Genomic DNA, 19269 nt, shown 5'->3' on the forward strand with positions numbered 1-19269 from the left:
ATATTAACTGCACATACCTTATTGCAGGAAAACCTGCACGCCATTCCCTCTCTGAAGTTACCTCACTCCTCAGAATATGTGAGAACAGCCATGGATCTTAGATACTTCTGCTAAGATCATAGAAATCACAGGCAGATTCTTCTTCTAATGCTGCCTGAGATGAAACAGTACACTCCGGTACCATTTAAAAATAACAAACTTTTGATTGAAGTTAAAAAAAAACTAACTATAATACACCACTTTCCTCTTACTACGTCCATCTTTGTTGAGAGTTGCAAGAGAATGACTGGGTATGGCAGTGAGGGGAGGAGCTATATAGCAGCTCTGCTGTGGGTGATCCTCTTGCAACTTCCTGTTGGGAAGGAGAATATCCCACAAGTAATGGATGATCCGTGGACTGGATACACTTAACAAGAGAAAAGGCAGTTTATCTAAGATAGCTGATGTTTGTTCCAGATTTTTAACCTTAAATTGAGGCTATTTTACAGAGTGGATATTGTCAGTAAAACTTAACATTCATTTATTAAAATAAGGTGTCCAGTTATACTCTGTCAGTATTTAAACTATTGTTGACTTTGTAATATGAAAGGAAGATTTTTGTTCCATGTCGAGTTCAACTGTAAAATATGCAAACTCATCATGATTTTCCAGCTGCTGGTCATGGAGCTTTCAGAAAGATGTTGAAGTTGATTTTTAGAAGTTTTTGATGGCCTAGATGTTCAGATGTTTGTATTGTCTTGTGACACTTGTGCTTGGATGAAGTATTCTACTATGGCTCCAACTGTTCCATTACATCCTTTGCCTATTCCTGAGAGTCCTTGCTTGGCCCTGTGTGTCAATGGACTTCATTGTGGATCTTCCCCTTTCAAATGAACATGACACTATCTTGGAGATTGTGGATCATCTGACTAAAAATGGCTCATTTGATCCCTGATGTGGGTGTATCCTCTGCCAGTGTAACTGTTGTTCTATTTCTGAAGGAGGTTTTCAGATTATATGTATTACCCCAAGATGTGTTATCAGACAGAGGTTCTCAGTTTATTTCTCGGTTCTGGAAAAACATTTGGTCCAGTTTACATTTCTCTCATTATTGGCTTGGTCCTGGTCAAGCCCAAGGTTGCGCTTAAGGAGGACACTTTGTAAGGGTAACAGGTCCTTACCTAAGTGCAGTAGGAGCCTCACTGAAGGCCGGTGGTAGAAGTCAAGGTTGTGTTGTGAGGGAAGCTGTCAGTATAACTGGAGTACAGAGCCAGAGAAGAGTTTTAGCGTGGTGGATAGCGCAAGGTGATATGGCTAGCTGTGCTAACTATAGCTATATTTTTATCCTGGATTTGGACGTGACTCTACAGTGGTTTGGCAAAAATACCTATGGGGGAGGTGTTAAAAGGTCCCTGCTGATGCCAGTCTGGTGCATGGTTATTCTTCCTGGGTTTTTGTCTCTGAACTACTTTCCTAGTTCTGACCTCTATGTCCTGCTTTACACTTTAAGCCATATCCTTGTGTATACCCTCCATTGAGGTAACTAGACTTCTACCTGTTCTTTTTGCTGTGATGTTTGACTCCTGATGGATAATCTAATATTGAACTTTGTCTTGATCTTTCACTTTTAGATTATTCCTGAGTGTTTGGTAATGTTTATCTCATGACTGTCTCTGCTTGTTCCTGACAACCGTATACATTGCATCTCCTGCAAGCTTGGTTCCTGTCATCAAACAAGGTAAATAATGTATTGCTTTATGATTTTTTGGTATTTTATTCCATTGTTATGTAAAAAGTAGGCCAACTTTCTCTTGCGATAGTAATGGTGGTTATTAAATATCATAATGTTCATGAGATAGGCACATAGTCCTTTTGTTTATGTGATGGTATTATATATTTGCCTATTTTTGTGTCTTACTTATCCATTCCTCTGTAGCAATATACAGTGTATTTTGGATGTTAAATACTTTGTTGCTGGATAGGGGAGTCTATATTGAGTACTTTACGCCATACCTTTCTCTTCTATAGTTTTTATTCATTATCACTCCCTCCTTTCACAATGTGCTCTGTTGTCAATGTTATATTTTCAGGACACATAAATAAGTTTTTTATTATATATATATATAAATATATATATATATATATATATATATATATATATATATATATATATATATATATATATATATATATATATATATATATATATATATATATATATATATATCTTACCAGCTCTAATATCTCACATTTATTGTAGCTCAAGTAACTAGTGCTATCTAAAAATATTTGTATCACTGAATGTAAGGAGGTGCAAACAGCAAAAAACAAAAACAATAAAAAAAATATATATAAAGAACATATACAATTACTCCTAAAAATCTAGTAAAATTAAATTATAGTATAAAACATAAGCTCACTCTAATAAAAATGGTCCAAAGCACATTGATAATCAATTATATATTAAGTTTGTTAGGGACACTTAATACATTTAATAAGCATAGTATTGAAGTTATTCCTCACCTCCCTCTAGTCATGGGTGTCGCCATGGTGAAACCTATCTTTCACTACCTTTCAGTGCTTAGCTTTTTGTACTTGTGCTACAACTCTCCTTCAGATACCTTTAGTGTAACATGGGTTCCATAATTGCAGCAGCCATTGTTAGAATGAGGTGACTGAAATGTATTTAGTGTTGATTTAATTAGAATACCAATAAATAAATAGATAAATAAATAATAATTAAAAAATGCCCTCTAGAGGCCACTAGTGGAAAGCACAACTAAATAGTTCACCTATACCTATAAATTTAGAATTATAGGTAAACCACTTCTCTGTCCCTAACTAGCCAAAATGAAGGAGATATGGTCCCTGCACTGCAAAACAATGCAAATTTTGCAAACTGTGATGCAGTGATTAATTGCTAATATAAATGATGGCTAGATAGATAGATTTACTTTGATATACATTAATACACTAACTCTGTGTTGGTGTTCATTCCGAAGACAAAAGATAAAACCAATTTTAAAAGGTGCTATATACATTTTTTGACCAAAACATACCTCAGAATTTGAGAAACTTCCTCTGTATTTCTAGGCTTTAGTAGAAGTTTACTTTGACCTGGAAGCAGTAGACAGAATAGCTTTAGTACAAACATGGGTAAACTTTCCATTTCTACATTGTTGATTTGCACATTAACCTGTTTAATATAGCTGCCAATATCAACTTAAGTGTAGTGATGATTAGAGATAATTTATGTCTCATTTTTGTTTGTTAGGATTCAGTCTTCTTTGCAGCTGATGCAAGGGCATTAGGCGTTTGACAGTATAAACTGCTCCAGGTTACTTGCAGTATTTCACCTGCCATGTTTGATTTCCCTCTATCTTTGTTGGTAGGTGACTTTTCTCTGCGTTAAGAATATTTTTCCTCAAACAAGAGGAAACATTTGGTGATGACATGAAGCCTGCTAATCTACAAGCATGCCCCCAGAAAAAAAAATTATGCTTACCTTATAAATGTATTTCTTTCTTGACACAGTGAGTCCACGGATCATCATAATTAATGTTGGGAATATCACTCCTGACCAGCAGGAGGAGGCAAAGAGCACCACAGCAAAGCTGTTAAATACCACTCCCCTACCCACAACCCCCAGTCATTCGACCAAAGGGAAAGGAGAAAGGTAGTAATATAAAGGTGCAGAGATGCCTGAGGTTTATAGAAAAATAAACTGTCTGAAAAATACAGTGCGGGCCGTGGACTCACCGTGTCAAGAAATAAATAAATCAGGTAAGCATAAATTTTGTTTTCTTTCTAATGACACAGTGAGTCCAGGGATCATCATAATTACTGTTGGGAACCAGTACCCAAGCCAGAGGACACGGATGATAAGGGAGGGACAAGACAGCCTAAACAGAAGGCACCACTGCTTGAAGAACCTTTCTGCCAAAAGAAGCTTCGGCTGAAGCAAAAGTATCAAATTTGTAAAATTTAGAAAAAGATGACCAAGTGGCAGCCTTGCAAATCTGATCTACAGAAGCTCCATTTTTGAAGGCCCAAGAAGATGAAACAGCCCTCGTGGAATGAGCAGTGATTTTCTCAGGAGGCTGCTGTCCAGCAGTCTCATATGCCAAGCGAATAACACTCCTCAACCAACAAGAAAGAGAAGTGGCCGTAGCCTTCAGACCCTTATGCTTCCCAGAAAAAACAACAAATAAAGAGGAAGACTGGTGAAAATTCTTAGTCGCCTGCAAATAATATTTCAATGCACGAACCCCATCCAGGTTATGCAACAAACGCTCCTTATGAGAAGAAGGATTAGGACACAAAGAAGGAACAACAATTTCTTGATTATTGTTCTTATCTGAAATAAACTTGGGAAGGAAACCTAGGGCAGTACGTAGTACTACCTTATCAGAATGAAAAATAAGGAAAGGGGATTCACACTGCAATGCCGAAAGCTCTGAAACTCTTTGAGCCGAAGAGATAGCAACCAAAAACAAAACCTTCCAGGATAACAACTTAATATCCAAAGAATACATGGGCTCAAAAAGAGCCTGTTGAAGAACTCTAAGAACCAAATTAAGACTCCAAGGAGGAGTAGCACACTTAAACAAAAGGCCGAATTCTAACCAGGGCCTGACAAAAAGACTGAACATCTGGCACATCCGCCAGACGCTTGTGCAACAAAATAGATAAAATCAGAAATTTGACCCTTCAGGGTACTAGCAGATAAACTCTTCTCCAGATCCTCCTGGAGAAAGGACAAAACCCTAGCAATCCTAACTCTACTCCAAGAGTAGCCCCTGGATTCACACCAATATAGATATTTACGCCATATCTTATAATAAATCTTTCTAGTCACAGGCTTATGTGCCTGAATCAAAAGTCTCAATAACCGACTCAGAAAAACCACGCTTGGATAGTATCAAGCGTTCAATCTCCAAGCAGTCAGCTTCAGAGAAACGAGATTTCGATGAAAGAAGGGCCCCTAAAGTAGAAGGTCCTTTCTTTGAGGAAGACTCCAAGGTGAAAAAAAAGACATCTCCACCAGATCTGCATAGCAGATTCTGCGAGGCCACACCGGAGCAATGAGAATCACTGATGCCTTCTCTTGCCTGATCCGAGCAATGACCCGAGGGAGAAGGGCAAAAGGAGGAAACACGTATGCTAGACTGAACTTCCAAAGAACTGCTAGAGCATCGATCAGTACAGCCTGAGGATCCCTTGACCTCGACCCGTACTTCGGGAGCTTTGCATTCTGACAAGATGCCATGAGATCCAACTCCGGCTGCCCCCATCTGAGAATCAAGGTGGAAAACACCTCCGGATGAAGTTCCCACTCCCCCGGATGTAAAGTCTGCCTACTCAGAAAATCCGCTTCCCAATTGTCCACCCCTGGAATGTGGATTGCAGACAGACAGCAGTTGCGAGTCTCCACCCACTGAATAATCCTGGCTACCTCTGTCATGGCCAATGAACTCCGTGTTCCTCCCTGATGATTGATGAAAGCCACTGACGTAATGTTGTCCGACTGAAACCTGGTAAACTGGGCTGAAGCTAGCTGAGGTCAGGCCAGAAGAGCATTGAAGATTGCTCTCAGCTCTAAGTTATTTATAGGAAGAATCGACTCCTCCCAAGTCCATAGACCCTGAGCCTTTAGAGAACCCCAGACAGCTCCTCATCCCAGCAGACTGGCATCCGTGGTCGCAATCACCCAGGAAGGTCTGCGAAAACAGGTTCCCTGAGAGAGAAGATCCTGAGACAACCACCATGGAAGAGAATCTCTTGTCGCCTGATCTTGAACAATCCTTGGAGACAGATCCGCATAATCCCCATTCCATTGACTGAACATGCATTACTGCAAAGGTCTGAGATAGAACCGAGCAAACAAAATGATGTCCATGACTGAAACCATCAGACCAATCCCCTCCACACACTGGGACACTGACAGCAGAGGAGAGGACTGAAGAGCAAGACATGAATTGAACATCTTTAACTTTCTTGCTTCTGTTAGAAAAATCTTCATCTCTAGAGAATCTAATGGTTCCCAAGAATACCACCCTTGTAGCTGGAATCAAGGAAATTGTTCCTAAATTCACCTTCCAACCGTTGGAGCGCAGAAAAGACAACAACAACTCCATGTGGGAGCTTGCTTGTTGAAAAGATGGCGCCTGAACTAGAATGTCATCCAGATACGGCGCCATCACAACCCCCTGCAATTGGAGCACCGTCAGCAACGCTCCCAGAAACTTTGAGAAAACCCTGGGAGCTGTTGCAAGAACGAATGGAAGGGCCACAAACTGAAAATGCCTGTCTAGAAAAGCAAATCTCAGAAACTTGTGATGGTCCCTGTGGATGGGAATATGCAGATACGTATCCTTCAGGTCTACTGTTGTCATGAATTGACCCTCTTGAACCAGAGGAAGAATGGACCGAATAGTTTCCATCTTGAAAGACGGAACTCTAAGAAACTTGTTTACACTCTTGAAATCTAGAATAGGTCTGAAAGTTCCCTCCTTTTTGAGAACAATGAACAGATTGGAATAGAATCCCAGCCCCTGCTCCTGAATTGGAAAAGGAACAATCACTCCCATGTCGTAAAGATCCTGAACGCAACGTAAGAACGCCTCTCTCTTTATCTGGTCTACAGATAATCTTGAGAGAAGAAACCTGCCCCATGGAGGAAAAGTCTTGAACTCTAGCCTGTATCCCTGGGACATAATATCTACCGCTCAGGGATCTGGAACATCCCGAACCCAAGCTTGAGCGAAAAATAAGTCTGTCCCCCACAAGATCCATTCCCGGATCGGGGGCAGAACCTTCATGCTGACTTTGAGTCAGCAACAGGCTTCTTAGATTGTTTCCCCTTACTCCAGGACTGATTGGACTTCCAAGAGGGCTTGGACTGTTCCTGCTTAGAGGAGGAAGACTTACCAGAGAAGTTACGAAAGGAATGAAAATTACTCTAACGACCTTTCTGCTTATTTCTCCTATACTGAGGGGAGAATGCCGCTTTCCTCCCATAATATCAGAAATAATCTCAGCCAAACCCGGCCCAAACAAGGTCTTACCCTTGTAAGGAATGGACAAAAGCTTAGATTTAGAGGACACATCCGCAGACCAGGACTTCAACCATAAGGCCCTGCACGCCAGAAATCTTTGCTCCCAATTTAATGACCTGTAAAGAGGCATCCGCAATAAAGGAATTAGCCAACTTCAAAGCCTTAATTCTATCCTGAATCTCCCCTTAAAGGGAAATGAAACCCAAACATTTTCTTTCACGATTTAGAAAGAACGTGCGATTTTAAACAACTTCCAATTTACTTCTATTATCTAATTTGCTTTATTCCCTTGATATCCTTTGTTGAAAAGCATATCTAAATAGGCTCAGTAGCTGCTGATTGGTGGCTGCACATAGATGCCTCGTGTGATTGGCTCACCCATGTGCATAGCTATTTCTTCAACAAAGAATATCTAAAGAATAAAGCAAATTAGATAATAGAAGTAAATTAGAATGTTTAAAATTGTATTCTCTATCTGAATCAGGAAAGAACAATTTTGGCTTTCATGTCCCTTTAAGAGGAGTATCCTGCTGAATAGAATCAGACAAAGCATCAAACCAATATTCTGCCGCACTGGTAACGGTAGCAATACACACAGCAGGTTGCCATTGGAACCCCTGGTGAACATACATCCTTTTAAGCAAAGCCTCCAACTTCTTATCCGTGGGATCCTTAAAAGAACAACTATCCTCAATAGGAATAGAGGTTCTCTTAGCCAAGGTGGAAATTGCTCCCTCCACCTTGGGAACCGTCTGCCAAGAATCCTTGATAGAATCAGCAATAGGAAACATCTTCCTAAAAACTGGAGGAGAAAAAGGAATCCCAGGCTTCTCCCACTCCCGTGCAATAATCTCTGAAACACGATCAGGAAAAACTTCCACTGCGGAAGGAACGTCAAAAAAAAAATATTAAGCTTGCTAGACTTCCTAGGAGTAACTATGACTGTCAGAGTCATCCAAGGTAGCCAAAACCTCCTTGAGTAACAAACGGAGATGTTCAAGCTTAAACCTGAAGGAAACAACCTCAGAATCAGAGGAGGGAATTACACTGTCAGAATCTGAAATTGCCCCCTCAGACGCCATAGAAGTGTCTTCTTCCTCGGACCTGTGGGAAGAAACATTTGACACAACTGCAACAGAATCAGAAACCTTACATTTTCTTTTGTGCTTCCCCTGTAACACAGAAAAAGTGGACAAAGCCTGAGATACTGCTGAGGATATATGGGTAGCCATATCCTGCAAAGAAAAAACAACCTGAGACGAACCGCAGGGCACTGCATGAGAAGCTTGGGATGATTGGGGAGAAAACTGCAGTATAGTTTGAACAGGAGACTCCTGAACAACATTCTCCTTAGACAATGAAGGCTCTGAATCAAAAAGCCTATACATGAGGAACAAAAAGCGATAGGTGGCTCCACATTAGCATCAAAACATAAAGTGCAAGTAACAGCTTGCAGGTCCTCTTGATCCATCTTTAGCACACAAATAAATAAAAAAAAAGAAGCAGCAAAAATAAAAACATTACTATAACCTTAAGGAAAAAATGTTAACATAAAACGCCAAAAAATAAAAATGAACCCTTTGCTGCACACCTCTACACCTCAACAGTCCTTGCTGAGGTGCTTACCTGACCTCCCATAGACCTGAGTATAGACCGTAACAAATAAAGCAATCCGGACTCTACGCTGTCAGCACCCGTTCTCCGCAAACACCGGAACAGAAGTCGACAACCTCTCACTTCCGCAACTCATAAGCGAACAAGGAAGAGCGAGCAAAAACTCGCGCCAAGTAAAACTCTGTCCATCGTGTGCGTACTAAACCACCTCCCGGCCGGCATTACACTCAACACAGCAAACAGCCGCCGGGAGGAAAAGAAAGTGTGTGACTCATTCTAGCACACTCTTATCCCCAATAAAGAGCCTTAACAAGGAGAGTTAAATAGCACTCCTAAACAGAGCCAAAATCCTAATCAAACAGTGCCCCACAAAAGCTGCCACAAAAAAAAATCTGCACACAAGCAGGATCATAATCCCAAAAATTAACCCCATAAGTACCAAACGTTTATGATCCTCCATATCAGAGCAATAAAAACAGCCCTTCCCTCCATAACAATCTGCCCGGCAGCAGGGCAGCTCACAAGGTTTGAAAGGCTTCATCCCTCACATGGACCTGTGGAGACAAAAAAAGACCAAGTAAACCTACTTAGGCTTTTAAAAGAAGGGCAGCACAAACTACTTGGGAGGCACAGTGGGGATTATACCCCACAAGTTCCCAAATGCTTAAAAGCCACCACTGCTCTACTGAAGAGACTGACATGGACTACGGCTAAACCCCAAAAGACCAGAGCAAACCTGCTCTGCCTAAAAATAACAAACTCTTGATTGAAGAATCAGACTCCTAACTTTACCCCTCCTTGCAACTGATACAAGCAAAGAGAATGACTGGGGGTTGTGGGTAGGGAAGTGGTATTTAACAGCTTTGCTGTGGTGCTCTTTGCCTCCTCCTGCTGGTCAGGAGTGATATTCCCCAACAGTAATTATGATGATCCATGGACTCACCGTGTCATTAGAAAGAAATCCAGGTGCAGTTGGTTCTTTCTTGTGTTTGTCAGCAAATTGCTGAGGGAGGAAGTATATGTGAATCAGCCATCCAGGCAGAACAAGCAGTTGTTATGTTTTATCTTGGATGTATGGATTACAACTTTTTTGTTTTGTTTCAATGACAGGAGAAAATGATAAATCTAGGCAGTGACCTAGAAAACTAACTTTGGGGTCTACAAGATCATACATATAATTGTGGTATTTTACCTCGTACTGTTCGCAGCCAATCAATATTATGACTTTTTAAATCTTCCTCATCAGTGACAACCCTGCCAGGAGCCAACTGCTGGAAGAAGTTTATATCCTGATCTGTAACCTGGGAAAATTCCAGTCGAGATACATGGTATCGTTCCCTGGTGAGAGGGGGGTCCACAGGAATCCCAGAGAGGTGCCTACGGCCTGAACACACATAGGGTTGTCCACATGGTAACACAGTCATTCTGAAGAACCTTGTTACTGTCCATGCTCTGGAACTGTTTCTGAAAGCCAGGCAGAGTCCAGAAGACATCTTTCTCCTGTGATAAAAAGGGGTTAGTCAGAGCCTAACAAGTACAACAATGTTGGTTAAAAGTTCAGACAAAAACATTATTTGTACTAAAAACATTTATTCTATCTCTTTATTTATTTATTTTTCATTTTGCCATGCGCATTATCTATCAAGCAGGAAACCATCTACAATGAACAAACAATAACACCAACTAGGGTATATAGTAATATCGAAGGACAGCCCGCACTCTCTGGGTTTACAAGTCAAACTTGAAGTTCATTAAGTAACGTTTGGACCCCTTCCTCAGACAAATGTTAACAGTGAATAAGTGATCTCCAATATTATCTCTACAAACCCTCGCCCTAACAAGTGTAAACAATTATCACATAGCTGCTTTTTATCACATAAAATGTAAATTACTTATTAATATAAATCAATATATACTTCAATAAATCATAATATCACAAATAATATACACTTGTACCTATCCTTAAATATCTGAACAAGTGTTCATATCATATATATAAATGCAAATACAGCCCCCCGGTATACATCCATGGAAACAAAACATATTGATTTAAAGTGATGGTAAACTTTCCACTTTTTATAATCATAACTGAATGTTAGCAATATTTTAGATGAAGTTTAAGTCATCAGTTATAATGAAAATGCACTATAACCGTTAGCTCACAAAAAACAATTACTTTTGAAGTGGGCAGAATTTCAGCTCTTCATTAAAAAGTAAGTTATAGCGCATCTTCCTTACAACTACATTAAGCTCCATCCAAAATATAGTTTCTATTACGGATCTGATTATAAAAAGTGTAAAGTTTACTATCACTTTAATCAAGCGTGTATCATAAAATATGGAACATACAAATTAAGCAGGAAGAAGACCTACCTCCATGCTGAGATATCAATTTTTCAAACAAATTTATTTTGGTACCTTTACATAGTTCACCTACACAAACACCAAACAATTCGCCCCCACATGGACAGTATGCAGGCCATTGTGAAGAAACTACTAGTATTATCACTAGGTACACACAGAGAGAAGCACACTCACAGGAACGCTCAACTGGCTCAATACTACTGTTAGCTTGTTCTATGGCGATTTACCACATGGGTGCAGCTTCTTTTAGCCCAGTAATGCTTTTCACAGAGAACTTTCCTGTAGTATATCAGTCTGATCCAGCCTATTATGGTCAGTCCAGCACCGAAATACCAGGAAATTCCTCTCTGAACAAGGAACACAGCAACCCCAGACGATTGTTTCGGCCTTCAGCAACCAGACGTGAACTCCTTGCTCAGTGTGCTTAGAGGAATACTGTTACACCTCACTGACAAGGCCCAATGAAGGCTGAAACGATCGTCTGGGGTTGTTGTGTTCCTTGTTCAGAGAGGAATTGCCTGGTATTTCGGCACTGAACTGACCGTAATAGGCGGGATCAGACTGATATACTACAGGAAAGTTCTACTCTGTGAAAAGCATTACTTGGCTAAAAGAAGTTGCACCCAGGTGGTAAATCACCATAGAACAGGCTAACAATGGTATTGAGCTGGTTGTTCGTTCCTGTGAGTGCACTTCGTGTTATCACTAGGGTGTGCTTATTACATGTAAATACCTATGTACAGAAACTCACATGGAACCAAATGTTAATCAGACAAGATGAATAAAATCTCTATCGATGATGTTTAACAATCTGCACCATTTTGTAGATCATGATCACACTCATGGTACCACACTCTAATCATACATTGTATGAACAATGACATGACAATGGCTCTGTGGTGAGTGCAGTCCCAAATACAAAAAAAATGTTCTTATCTGGATAACAGACATTTTGAATAAAGTATTCCTTCAAATACTGCAAACACTTTTTTCCATGGAAAATTTGTTACCAAGAGTTTAAAAAAAAAGATGTTAAAAACAGTGCAAAAAGTGTGCATAGTTTCATTTACTCTGTAACTATAAAATAAGGGAGATTTTTGCCTAGTATAAGGGATTGGCTAGTGTTAAAGAGTGAGTCTTCCTCTATTGTGCACAGAGGAACAGCATATGTCTCCCAACATTTTGTGTCTGGTGACAAAGTTTGAGGGACCTGGGGACAAGGTTTGGACAGTGAACGGTGGGTTGTTGGCAGCCTAACATGTTTTTGAAGAGACCGTAAACAATACTTTTATCTGCAATACTTTCTTAAAAATGTCCATACACACAGACTGATTTAAAGGGACAGTAACATTACTTTTATCTGCAGTAATTTTAAAACTTTGCAGTACATACCACATACTTGTCTTTGACATGTGAATATATGTTTAGCACCTCCATGGGTGCAGCTGACCCTAGGACCACGGGATCATAAAGGGAGGTTAATTCATGGCCTAGATTTGCAAAATAGGTGGTAAGGACCAATATTGTAAAATAATTCAAGAATGCCTAGGATATGCATAAGGCTATCCTGAGAATTAAAAAAAAAAACATTAAAAAGGACAGTCTACACCTTAGTCATCTTAAAGGCTTACCTTAGATTAATCTGCATATCTCCCCCTGCACCCTTTCTATATCATGCAGCAGTATAACAGTAAAAAAAAACGATCTGGGCTGCATCTAGGCACTCTGCTGAATAATTAAAATATAAAAATCCACAGCACCAAAACTTATGAAGAAATGTTAGAAGTTTATTCTTGTCTCAGGTACAAGCATATGCAACGTTTCAGGAGCCATTCCCTTAATCATGCATAAGCTAAACAGGTGTGCACTGAACCTTTATAGGGAAAAACTTAACCCTTCATACAACCATACAATTTACATTAGTATAGTGCCACCTGGCTGACATTACAATCTAGTGCATCAAACTGAAAGACAATATCTTTACATAAATACTATGATAATACTAATGAATAATTCTAAAGTGCAAACAAGTTAAAAATACCTATACCCGACTAGAGCTGCAAGATTCTAACCTTAAAGAAACACAGTATAATCTAACTCCCTATTTAGACCTATGGGTACCATAGTATTAAGCTTATGGATCCAAAAGGACTCTTTTTGTTTCAATAGCTGTTCCCTATTGCCTCCTCTGCGTAACCTACCTATACCATCAATAATTTGCCATCTAAGCTGGCTTATATTGTGCCCAGCCTTTAATAAATGACTGGACACTGGGGCATTGTATAATGTCCCTTTAATTCACAGTAATAGGCTTTACCTGAAACTTTTCTGTGCTGCTTGAGATTTTTTTTGCAATGCTTTACAGCTATATTGCAACTAAGGGGTTTAATGTGTCCTATAAAAAAAAAACTTGGTATTGCATGGTCTAATTAGTTATAACATCTCACTTTTTGTATTATTGACCCTGGATAACGGTGGTTAATCCAGCAAAATTGTTAAACACATAGGTAAAGTTCTGCTTTGCAGCCATGAGTTGAACACAGACAGGCTTGGTTTGGAGTCTAAAAATCAGAGCAATGTTACTTTTAAAAAAAAAGAACACTATAAATAAAAAAATGATGGTCTATATAAATAGATCATCTACAAAACATTTATGCTAAGGAAAAAGAGCAGCGTGCAATTTCCGGGAGATCGTGGGACTGGTGCAACACTAAAATACATCCCCGCCTCTTCCTGCAGTGGAAAAAAAATGGACACTTATTAGAATCTTTGGCGGGCACGAGAGAGTTTGAAACTAGCCGTGGGGAAGAAGACTATGAGAGGAGGAGTTATGAAGCCATGTTTTTTCCCAAACGGCTCAGAACGGCGGCAGTTTTTTTTTTACAAAATCAATTCAGTCTGGATTATAGGATGTGAATAAGGATGTATGAATAAGGATGTATGAATAAGGATGTTTGCAATAATCGGGTTGTAAGTAATGTATTCAAGCAAGTTTATTTTTACTTTCTAATTTATTCCTATTATCAATTTTTATTTGTTCATTTGGTATCTTTGTTTAAAAAAAAGCATTAATGTAAGCAACTTAGGAGCCGGACCATTTTTGGTTCAATACTCTGGGTAGAGCTTGCTGATTGGTGGCTACATTTAGCCACCAATCAGCAAGCACTACCCTACCCAGGTGCTAAACTAAAAAAAGGAGCGGCTCCTAAACTTACAGTCTTGCTTTTCAAACAAAGATACCAAGAAAACTAATACAATTTGATAATAGGAGTAAATTAGAAAGTTGTTTAAAATTGCATGCTCTATCTGAATTATGAAATAAAAAATGTGTTTTCATATCCCTTTCTGATAATTATTGTGCTCTTACAGGCGCAGATAAATCCTCACCTGTCTATCCCATTCCCAACACTCGTCTCTCTAATGGCTTATATTTGTGTCCCTTACCTACAGCTGATATTTATTGCTCTAACATTAATAACCAATATCAGACATCCCAACCTGCAAAAACTCATTTCAGGGAGGTGGCTTCTCCCGCTGGGCTGCCTCCCCCTCCCAGTTATATATTGGACACCTTAAAACCCTAAATAAGATAGGGACTTATTAAATTAGCTTCCAACTAAAGTCACATTTAAAAAAATAATAATAATATTGCACAACCACATACAACAAACCTATTTTCCAGTGATCCTACGCTTGTTGAATGCTCAAATATTGTATAATGCGAAGTTTAATTATATGCAGTAAATAAGGTAGTATTTGCATTTTATTTTATTAAAACCAGTGGGGGCTTTTTGGTTACTGATGTATGCTTTGAGAGTTCTATATCATCCCAGCAACTAAAGGCATTCCTTAAAGAAACACTTTTCCGGATTTGGGCCACATTGGATCATGGTACTTGGAGTTTCAGGGAGGAGAATGCATTTTGCTGGCCTCAGGGAACCGCTATTACAACCAGGGAGACTCCCTGAACTTCAGGAAGACTTAGGATGTCTGCAATATTATTCACGAAAATCACGCGTATAGATGACATGCCTTGTACGTAACAAATCTCAAGCCTCTGGCCAATAATACACTTAACTGTACAAACTGCAAACGCTACATTTCGTTTGCTTCTAAATATTATTACACACCTGCGTTTCACGCCTCGATTTCATGCAGAGGCGCAACCCCAAAAGTAGCCAATCAATATTGAGATTGTAGAGGTCATCTAAATCAAAACAGACTGACAACTATATCTGACACTCACATATCTGAACTTGTTGTTTTTTTTATCTACAGCTATGCTCTGTGATCTCAGGCAGCGGTCATGTGGCTGTAGTGATCACATGGTACAATTGAGTTACGGGAAGCGCTTAGAGTCAATTAATGGCAGTGTTTAATTTTTCTATTTGATCTGTGCACGGAATATACGGATAAGAATTTCATTGAACCTTGGGGGGAAAAGGATGTAGATGTAAGGAACTTTCAAGAAACGTTACTTTATGTTAACTTTTTATTTCAAAGTGATCTGTGATCTCAGACAGCGGACATTTGGCTGTAGTGATCACATGGTACAGAGAGTTACGGGAAGCAGTAGGGTGACAGAGTCTGTTTCGTTTTTCTTTTGATCGGAATACGGATCAGAATTTCATAGAAGCGTGGGTGGAAAAAGCAATGCAAGGATCTTTCAAAAAACGATATTTTACTAGACAGGAGACCTCAGTAAAAGTTTGCTTCTGAATTTATGTATGGGGCAGTGTGAAGGAAACAAAGTAGCATAAAAGTGCAAAAAAGTATTCGTGGTTGTATGCTTAGGGAAAAATGTATACAAGTATGAAATAATACTCCTAAAAAGTCGTAGCGAAAGTAAAAACGTAAAAGTCAAAGATATTTATCAAAAACATGTCTTGTTACTTGCAAATATTTTGCGATAAGAGAACAGTGTTGTGTCGAATCTGGGGGATCTATCAAAATCGGGAATCGGCAATTCCCGGAACCCCGCCCACACATCATTCTCTAACCCGCCCACACATCTGTAGTAAGCTAACGCTATGCCTAACGTCCGCCAGGCTAGCTCCCACTTCTACTAAACTCCACCCAGGATACCTCCCCACTCCTCCAAAATGCCACCCAGCTACGTTGGGACAGATGAGCCGTTAACTTACATTTACTATGTTGACAACATAGTATTTGTGACAGCTTGTCACGTACTCCCAACGTAGCTGGGTGGCATTTTGGAGGAGTGAGGAGGTATCCTGGGTGGAGTTTAGTAGAAGTGGGAGGTAGCCTGGGCAGATGTTAGGCATAGTGTTAGCTTACTAGAGATGTGTGGGCGGGGTTCTGGGAATTGCTGATTCCCGATTTTGCTAGATCCCCAGATTCGACTGAAATGAAAAAAGTTTATTTTATTCAACCCGTTTTATTTGACCATTATTTGAGAGAACGGTTGTTGTTTTTTGTGTTTTAAGATTATTTTCTTCCCTTTTCTACTCGCTTTTATTTTCTTTGCAATCTTTTATGCGTCCTTATATTTTTTTAGCGACATGTTGTGTGTGCGATTTGTAACTCCAGATGTAAATTCAGAAAAACAACAATATGGCTTTCTCTTTCACGAACTCACAACCTACTGTTACATGCGTGACTTTTCATACAGACAGACATCCCAACCTGCAAAAACTAATTTCGGTGGCTTCACCCGCTACTGCCCCCCCCTCCAGTTATATATTGGACACCTTGAAACCCTAAATAAGATAGGGACTTAGTAAATTTTCATATAACTAAATAACGCTATGGATTCTAGTAACAATATACATTATAGTCGCTAACTTTATTTTATTCTCATTATGTTCCTTAATTCAAGAATTGTATATTTTTTATTGCGTACCTTGTGCTATCTTCCTCCGCCCCCTGCTAGCTTCCTGTTTTAGTAGTGTTATACGTAAGAGCGGTCCCACCTGCTCTATACGTCCTTTTTCCGTGCTCGCTCTTGTGAGCCCAATAGTTTGCGCATGCGCGATAATACGCGTTCAGCTCCGATATTAAACATATTGTTACTTGGTCCGATATTTGTTAGAATGAAGTGACGTCAGGATAATAGATTTCCTTTCAGAAATTATATGCACATGCGGCTATCATGAACAAGCATCTGATCATGGAGGATAGCCGCATGCGCATTGCTAAATGGGGGCATATAGAGAACGGGTTTAGACGCCCATGGGGGACCAATGGGATTACAATATCGTTCCTTCGTCACCACTGCAGGAAAAAATAAATTAGTGCGGGCAGAGGAACAGCGAGATAATATTGCGGATTTCAAGGTAATAAAATAATGTTAGAAATGGGGGAAAAAAAGATGAATGAAAGTGATGTTATTTAGAATGGATTGATATTATCGTATATAGCGATATCAGTAACTTTACTTTCACTTTAAAGTAGCTTCCCACTAAAGTCACATTAAAAAAAAGTTGCTTTATTGCACAACCACATACAACATACCTATTTTCTAGTGATCGTACGCTTGTTGAATGCTTAAATATTTTAGAATATAAAGTTTAATTACCTTCAGTAAATAAGGTTGTATTTGTGTTTTAGTACAATCAGTGGGGGCTTTTTGGTTACTGATGGATGCTTTGAGGGTTCTATAACGTCCCAGCAACTAAAGGCATTACTTAAAGAAACACTTTTCCGGATTTGGGCCACATTGAAACATAGTACTTGGAGTTTCAGGGAGATTGCATTCCATTTGCTGGCATCAGGGAGCCGCTATTACAATCAAGGAGACTCCCTGAATTTCAGGGAGAGTTGGGGGATGTCTGTACATATGTGAGAACTGTGAATGAATACTGACATTTTAAAATTATAATAGATTAATACAAGAAATAGGCATTTCCAGACAAATTATTTCGCATATATTAAAGACTTGCGAATGAACATGAGTAGATTTGTTCGAACATATGAAAAGTTGTTATTTTATTGGCACATAACCCTTTATAAGTAGGTGATATCACCGGGTTTTTTTTTGGTGGTAAATGTGAGAATTTTCTTATTCTCATTTTGATAAATTTTGCCCTTAGTTGTGTGTATGTTAAAAGAAATGTTAACCCCATAATGACCTGACCATTTTTCAATTTTCTTACCCTTAAGGACAAAGGCTATTTTTACATTTCTGCTGTGTTTGTGTTTAGCTGTAATTTTCCTCTTACTCATTTACTGTACCCACACATATTATATACCGTTTATCTCGCCATTAAATGGACTTTCTAAAGATACCATTATTTTCATCATATCTTATAATTTACTATAAAAAAATTATAAAATATGAGGAAAAAAATGGAAAAAAACTAACTTTTTCTAACTTTGACCCCTAAAATCTGTTACACATCTACAATCACCAAAAAACAACCATGCTAAATAGTTTCTAAATTTTGTCCTGAGTTTAGAAATACCCAATGTTTACACGTTCTTTGCTTTTTTTGCAAGTTATAGCGCAATAAATACAAGTAGCACTTTGCTATTTCCAAACCACTTTTTTTCAAAATTAGCGCTAGTTACATTGGAACCCTGATATCTGTTAGGAATACCTGAATATCCCTTGACATGTATATATATATATATATATTTTTTTTAGAAGACAACCCAAAGTATTGATCTAGGTCCATTTTGGTATATTTCATGCCACCATTTCACCGCCAAATGCGATCAAATAAAAAAAAAGTTAACTTTTTCACAAATGTTGTCACAAACTTTAGGTTTCCCACTGAAATTATTTACAAACAGCTGCAATTATGGCACAAAAGGTTGTAAATGCTTCTCTGTGATCCCCTTTGTTAATTTTAGCTTTAGTGTAGTGTAGTAGAGTAGACAACCCCAAGTATTGATCTAGGACCATTTTGGTATATTTCATGCCACCATTTCACTGCCAAATGCGATCAAATAAAAAAAAAACTTTACATTTTTCACAATTTTAGGTTTCTCACTGAAATTATTTACAAACAGCTTGTGCTATTATGGCATTAATTTATATAGTTTAGGAGCGCTTGAAAAGCTTAAAGGATGATATGGAGATTGATATTTTTATAAGTGTAATTTATTTGCAAAATAGCTTAAAAGACATGTAGTTAATCAAAAATTCATTAAAACAGTACAAAAGCAGATTGGTATTGCTGTAGAAAACAACAGAATTTATAGCATGTAAATATTGTAAGATAATAACTATGGAAACAATATATTCAGATATGGGACGTCTCCCTTTATGTTAAAAATACTTTGTTAAAGT

General features: G+C 38.7%; 1 protein-coding gene across 1 annotated transcript in view; it reads right to left on the reverse strand.

Annotated features, from left to right (window-relative positions):
* Positions 1-15319, reverse strand: part of D2HGDH (D-2-hydroxyglutarate dehydrogenase) — a 136417-nt gene extending 121098 nt beyond the window's left edge. The window contains exons 1-3 of the mRNA XM_053709883.1: positions 15262-15319; positions 9844-10151; positions 3039-3096 (exon numbers count right to left, since the gene is read on the reverse strand). Of these exons, the coding sequence (XP_053565858.1) occupies positions 3039-3096; positions 9844-10151; positions 15262-15263 (368 nt within the window). The 5' untranslated portion in view covers positions 15264-15319. The remainder of the gene's footprint in view (positions 1-3038; positions 3097-9843; positions 10152-15261) is intronic.
* Between the last annotated feature and the right edge of the window lie 3950 nt (positions 15320-19269).

Source organism: Bombina bombina, chromosome 4, assembly GCF_027579735.1.
Source record: "Bombina bombina isolate aBomBom1 chromosome 4, aBomBom1.pri, whole genome shotgun sequence".
NCBI classification, from domain to species: domain Eukaryota; kingdom Metazoa; phylum Chordata; class Amphibia; order Anura; family Bombinatoridae; genus Bombina; species Bombina bombina.